The sequence below is a fragment of the Lissotriton helveticus genome, chromosome 7, assembly GCF_964261635.1.
Source record: "Lissotriton helveticus chromosome 7, aLisHel1.1, whole genome shotgun sequence".
Classification (NCBI taxonomy): Eukaryota; Metazoa; Chordata; class Amphibia; order Caudata; family Salamandridae; genus Lissotriton; species Lissotriton helveticus.
In genome coordinates, this window is record NC_136068.1 from 1,956,132,327 (window position 1) to 1,956,139,382 (window position 7,056).

Consider the following 7,056-nt stretch of genomic DNA (forward strand, 5'->3'; position numbering starts at 1 on the left):
ATATTATCAAGAAACGGCGTTAAAATGATCGCCGCTTTAGCGGCGGGAAACTGCTGCTAAAGCGGCGATAAGGGGCTTGATAATATGCCGTAGAGAATTCCCATAGAAGCCCAGGTTCACCCCAGAACCTGGGCTTCTACGGGAATTCACAAGGGCGTTTTATCAAGCCCATTATTGCCACTTTAGCGGCAGTTTCCTGCCGATAAAAACATGTTTTTTTAATGCCGTTCTTGATAATATGCCCCTTAGTTCTTACACTCACTCATACCCAGCTGTGAATTAACTTGACTTCAATCTTAACGCTGCAATAGCAACGTTCCATACCTGCCACAGCGGTAACCGTTCCAACCTCTACCGTTCTCCTCACGTGAATGATAGTGCCCTCTCTTTTTTTTTCTTCCCCTCATTTACGCACGTACGTTTCTCCCTATTGGATCAACGGTTCTCTTTTCCCGCCAGCCTGTGAGTGGGGACGCCACGGTGTCTCTGCTCCAGTGACTCCTCGGTGTTGAGTATCGGTTTTCAGAGGCAGCCAGTTATCTTGTCTGTTCAATGAGTTGTGCCCACGACTACCTCTGGTATGAAAGTTCCTGCACCTGTGCTTGGTCTTGGGTTGCATAATTTGGTAACTTATGCCCTGGTTTTCAGCTTAATACACAGAGATGTGTAGACCTCTTTCTAATTTCAAAGGAAACGCCAAAGCATATTTTTTTAATTCCGACCATGTTGCACAGCAGCTGCTATACAACATGACAGGTAGATTTTTTTAAAGCACTATGATGCAACCAGCGTTGTCCGCATCACAGCTCTTTTATTTTCTTTACTTTCAGCCATGCTGCTGGCGCCCTGGGCTTCCCCCCAGCCCCATAGGCAGCAATGGTTAGTGATGTCCTGGGCGGTGTTGCGTCCCCGGGGGAAATGTCCCGCAGGCCTTCTAATGGGCTGGGGAGGTGGCCACACGCCCCGTAAAATGAAAAGTAGCCCCAGCAGATGGAATCCCAGGGGCCATGACATTCCTTGGTGAAGGAGGGGACCACTATCCCAAACTAAAAACAGTGAATGTGAAATTACCAGAGTAGCCACTTATTCACTGCTCCAGCTGGGGAACACCAGAAAAGGCCCTGTAAGGGCTTTTTTTTAATAAAGAATGTCGATGTTGGTGGTGACTCTAGGAGGGGTATGGGCACCCCCAAGCTTTTTTAAATGTTGATGGGACAGAAGGGTGTGCAACAGCCCCTCTGAAACATTAAAACAAACACAGGAAGTCTCCTGGGTCATTACATTTATGACCCGAGAACTTACCATATTTTTTTGAGCACCCTGAGCTGGGGCTGTGGACTCTTCAAGAGTGTAGTGCCCCCTTGTGGTTGGTTCAATGGCTGAACTTTGTGGCCTGAAAAATCTTCATTTTTTTTTTTTACAAAAAAAGCCTTTATTGAAAACATATGACAATCACGTAAAAAAAAATGGTACTCCTTTAGGTGGTCCAAAGGACCACCCCGTCCATTTGACTTGTACCTTATGGTGTTTGTTAGAAATGGGGATTCATTTGCGCCAAAAATCACATAATTGACCCCAGGCCAACTTGGCCTCTCAGGGGCTAAAATGCCCTTTGTACAAAATGTCAGGGCTGGCTGCGCAGGCAGCCAAAGAAGAATGCGCAGGAGGAACAGGCCTAAACGTAGCAGCTGCCCACTAATTGCTGGGCAGCTGGGGAACTGTGTATGGGCACCAGCGTGCCTTCTGAGCCTCCTGTGTGGGCTCCTAAATGACAAAATGCCCCTTACGACGGTGGAGCCACGTAGGCTCTAAATAAAAACAATGCCTCAATTACCACGTTGGAGCCTCGAGGGCTCGGGAACTAAAATGCGGCCCCCAACGTTGGAGCCACGGGCTCTAGAACAGGAATGCTGCCAACACGTTGGAGCCTCGTGGGCTCGAAATGCAATAATGCCCCCTGGCATCGGAGTCCCGCTCTGGGACTCCTACGTTGCCAAGGTGGCCCAAAAATGAAGGTAGCACCGGCAGTAGGGGAGGGGCGGGCACCGGTAATGTGCCCCGACACCCCCTTCACAACACTTAACCCCCAGGGCCCCACTCACTGGCTTCCATGACTCCTCTTCAGGGCTGTCCGTCTAAAGATCTTTCCTCGGTCTCTCAGGAGCAGGGACAGGCGCCGCCTCACCTCGGGGAAGCTCCCCCGGCTCGAGGTGCAGAGTTGCGGGTCATCCAATGGTGGAGCGGCCCTTCGTGGCGAGCATCCGGCTCAGGGGGGCGCTAGCCAACCACAGCGCGGCCCTCGCGATGAGCCTCCAGGCTCAGGGACGCCTCAGCCTATCCCAGCATGGCCCTTTCCAGGAAGCACCCCGGGCCGGCCGCGGTGATTTCCTCAATACAGCGGCAATGAGGGGTAGGCTCCCTCTTCTTTAAACATACCAAGCGGGATGGGCACCCGCTCCACGACACACAAATGAGGGGTAGGCACCCGCTATGGAATCAAAATATAGAGCGGCAATTTCTGCAGGGCGGGCACCTGCTAAAGATTCAAAAGTATGACCAATAAGCGGGGTGGGCACCCGTGCCGAGAATCGAAGGGTAGGGGGATCCCCACGCCGGGGGAATCCCTCAGAACTGGAATCGCAGCTCCGGGCTGCTGTTCAAAATGGGAAGCAGTGCTCAGGAAAACAAAGCGCTCCCCAGCACCACAATTAAGTGCCCTCAGACGCTTCTAGGACAAATAAAGCGCTCCCAGGCGCTACAGGGCAAAGTCCAGGGAAAAGTCCTTAGGAAGGCAGGGGGGGCAAGGGCTGGGCCCAGGGGCCAGCTCACAGGGTCCTCCAGGCAGGGAGGCAGTCCCCAGTAGCGGTCCTCCTGGCGCCCAGCAGCAGCAGCAGGCCCCCCTCAAGTTAGGATCAGGAAAGAACATTTTCATGGGGTCACAGCCCCTCTTTTATACACATATTCCTTTTTCTTTGGCTGCAGGGAGGGGGGAAAATCAGACGCAGCTGGTTCTGGAGCACTCTGTTGTGCTCAGCCCCTCTCCTCGTTCATAGGACAAGCTAGGGTCATCAGTCGCACCACAGGGGGCGGAGCCAGCATTGTGTAGGGAAGGCCCAGCCCTATTCAGGTCCCAGGTGCACTCCTCCCTCACATCAATCATGCAGATCTCTCCATTCACCACCGGGGCAGACCCATCCTGACTCTTGGAGCCAGGCACACCAGCCAGCTCCAGCCAATCAGAAGCTAGACAGTCAATTCACCTTTATCACACAGACATGCCAACTTTAAGAAGTGGCACTTCCACACTAGACACATTAAATCCGCACACATCATCGCGCAGCACATCACGAGTTCGCACATACCAAACTCGACCCTGCACTCCCCACGCATCAGGAACTACCATGGACACTCACATTCCCCATGCATTCCTATTGGGAGGGCAAGCTAATCTCACCACACGCACGCATTTTACACTGGGACACTGTGTTAAAGTGCCCCGAAGCCAAAAATCACTAACACCAGGTCACAACTAAAAGCAAAAAGTTTAGGGGTGAACCTGCCAGAAGTGCCAAGTCCAACAGTGTTGCTTGAGCTCTCTGGCTTCAACAGTAGCTCTGCGTCCTCCTTTCTCTCTCCCATTCCACTTGGTGTAGCGCCATATACCAGTGGCCACTGGTTACCACTGCGGCCCACCATGCATGCCATTCCACCTAGCACAGCACCACATACCAGTGGCCACTGGTTCCCGGCTGCAGCCCACCATGCATGCCATCAGCTTGGGTATGGGATGAGCTGAGACGTCATGTTTTGTCCACCTGGCTCTAATGCTCTCTCCCTGTCTCCTTCTTTTCTCCCTGCAGATAACCTTGTGCAGACCCAGTCGGGAAGCTGGCCCCACTCGTATGTCTCCCAGGGCATGTACTGCCTGGGCTCGTCAGATGCCTGGGAGGCCAGTGACCAGTCTCTCATCGCATCGCCCGCTGCGGGCTCCTATGCCGGCCAGAGCTACGAGGAGAACCAACAGAGCTTGCAACAGCAACACTTCTTGGTGCACAATAGCTTGCAGCAGCAAGTCCTCCAGCAGAATGCCGCCATGGGGGCCAGCGAGGTGTGGCAGAGCCAGCCCTCGCCCTCCTCCCTCCCTGACCCTAGCACCACCTTCCCCGGGATCGCCCAGGAGGAGGTAGAGGAGCTCGAAGCCACCCTAGACGATGCACCCTTGATATCCAAGAAGCCCTCACCTGAAGAAGACGATGCAGTGTGCCGGGACCTGGAGTCCCTCTCGCCTCGTGAGGAGCCCGAGCCAGCAGCCCTCAGTCGCAAGGTATCGGATGTCACATCGTCCGGGGTGCAGTCGTTCGATGAGGAAGACCCAGAGAACCACAACTGAGCATCTTCTTCAGGCGATGTAAGGAGGGAGCAATGCGACCGAGCATGGGAGACTCTCGCCATTTCATCCGCCCGCACAGCAAATCAGCTTGTACAACGTGAGACCCATTCGACTTCAAAGCTGGTCTCTGGGATGCCTCGCCGACCGCCTTCCAGAGAGAGACAGCAGGTCACCTCATTAAGACATAGTGGTGTCCATTACTCGCCTAAACCCACTGAATGGTTTTGAGGGGACGTCTCTCTAGAAAGAGACACCCAGTTGGTCACTGGTCTGTTCAGAGAGGAATGGGGTGATCATCCCCTCTCCGTTGACTATGGAGGGACTCAGACAAAGACGCACAGACAGCTGCCTGGACAGCACGTCATCAGCGATGGTGGCCTCATGCTCAATCTCCAGAAAGAGGCAGTCCACACACAGAATCTCACACATGCCTTCCCCGCATGAGGCTTCTCCCACGCTCTTGGAGGAAGAGGACCCCAGCAGAGGCTCTCCACACAGAGAAAGCATGCAGCTGTGTCCGCAACAATGCCTGAACACCAACCCTTGTCAGTTCCAAGAATGACAGGGCCCTTTGGAGGTACTGACGCGGACAGAGGAAGGGCCTGAAAGGGACATTTTCCCCCAAAAATGATCAATACACTGCTCCAGCCCTCCGTGTGGGGGGCAGACTCCATCTGCCTTTTCATCCTCAGCTGATTGCGCGTGGGGTGTTTTTCTGTCGCTTTCTCGCAGCACTTGGTGTAAGAACCCCAGAGGTGGGTGGGGCATTTAATAGGGATAAGGGCTTCCTATCAGGCCTTGCAAAACGTTTCTCAGTTGCCAAAGTCATCACCCTACCTGTTGATGGGAGGTTTGCCTTTTTTCTTCCACTGATGCTTTACGTTCAGTCCTTAAATGTTTTGATTTTGTGAGATTAAGAGCTGAGGGGACAGCGCCAGTTGGTTATAATCACTGCCTTTGTTTTTTAGTTTTTTAATTGGGGAGTGTTCAATCTGTGACTTCTGTCTGCACTGACCTCCTAGGTCGTGCCTCGTGTTTGGGAAGGTACCTTCTGACTGAAAGAGGTCAAACTGAAAGAGATAGGTCAACCAAACAGGAGACGCGACTGCAGGTAATATTGGAGCAAACTAGCCTTTAGCTGCAGTTACAAATCTCGCCACCAGTGGTCAGTGTTTACATATCGTGCACTAGAGCATCTACAGTAGAAATCCTGTATTGCACCACCAGAGGGCAGAGTTTGATGGAGCTGCCTCTCCAGGAGGGGCCTGAAGGGCTGATATTCTGCAGTTCCGTTTCCCAGCACCAGGGGGCTTAGAGTGGAATGCATCAAGAGCTGGAGGGCATTCTGCAGCTGCAGTTCAATTTCTCAGCAACAGAGGGCAGAGCCTGATTTCTCTTTCCCGCGGAGTCTAAGCTGAAAGAGCTTTTAAAGTTTCGGTTTCAGTTCTGAGCACCAGACACAGCTCAAAGGAGGAGCAAGAGGTCTTCTGGGGTTGCAGTTCCACTCCTCAACACCAGGAGGCGCAGCTTGATCTCTTTTCTCTGCCTCTACATTAGTATTTCCATTGCTCAGCACCATCCTGCAGGGCCTGATCTCTTTTCCCAGTGCAAGACATGAGCCTCAAAAACTGCAGTTCCATTTCTGAGCGCCAGAGGGCAGTCTTTCATCTCTTTTCCCTTTCCTGAAGAGCTGTGAGAGCCCTTAAAGTTGCTCCTGCATTTCTAAGCACCAAGGGGCCAGAGTTTTCTCAGCGCCAGGGGCACAGATTGATCTATTTACTCAGTGAGTGAGGCCTCTCTCTCTCCCTGCAGGTGGCACTGTGACCTCTAAAGCTGCAGCCCCCCTTCCTGAGCAGCAGAGGGCATTCTATGACCTCTCTTACAGTACCACAAAGCTGCAGTCCCCCTTCCTGAGCAGCAGAGGGCAGACTATGACCTCTCTTACAGTACCACAAAGCTGCAGTCTCCCTTCCTGAGCAGCAGAGGGCAGACTATGACCTCTCTTACAGTACCACAAAGCTGCAGTCCCCCTTTCTGAGCAGCAGAGGGCACACTATGACCTCTCTTACAGTACCACAAAGCTGCAGTCCCCCTTTCTGAGCAGCAGAGGGTACACTATGACCTCTCTTACAGTACCACAAAGCTGCAGTCCCCCTTTCTGAGCAGCAGAGGGCAGACTATGGCCTCTCTTACAGTACCACAAAGCTGCAGTCCCCCTTTCTGAGCAGCAGAGGGCAGACTATGACCTCTCTTACAGTACCACAAAGCTGCAGTCCCCCTTCCTGAGCAGCAGAGGGCAGACTATGACCTCTCTTACAGTACCACAAAGCTGCAGTCCCCCTTTCTGAGCAGCAGAGGGTACACTATGACCTCTCTTACAGTACCACAAAGCTGCAGCACCCCTTTCTGAGCAGCAGAGGGCACACTATGACCTCTCTTACAGTACCACAAAGCTGCAGTCCCCCTTTCTGAGCAGCAGAGGGCAGGCTATGACCTCTCTTACAGTACCACAAAGCTGCAGTCCCCCTTCCTGAGCAGCAGAGGGCAGGCTATGACCTCTCTTACACTGCCACAAAGCTGCAGTCCCTCTTTATGAGCAGCAGAGGGCAGACTATGACCACTCTTACAGTACCACAAAGCTGCAGTCCCCCTTCCTGAGCAGCAGA

The 7,056-nt window shown here is 53.0% G+C and overlaps 1 protein-coding gene across 2 annotated transcripts in view; it reads left to right on the plus strand.

The window, feature by feature from the left end:
* FAM131B (family with sequence similarity 131 member B) overlaps positions 1-6,120 on the plus strand; it is a 100,481-nt gene extending 94,361 nt beyond the window's left edge. For both annotated transcript variants that reach the window (XM_078651246.1, XM_078651247.1), the window contains one exon: positions 3,861-6,120. In XM_078651246.1, coding sequence (XP_078507372.1) covers positions 3,861-4,390 — 530 coding nt within the window. In that variant the 3' untranslated portion in view covers positions 4,391-6,120. The remainder of the gene's footprint in view (positions 1-3,860) is intronic.
* Positions 6,121-7,056: the final 936 nt, after the last annotated feature.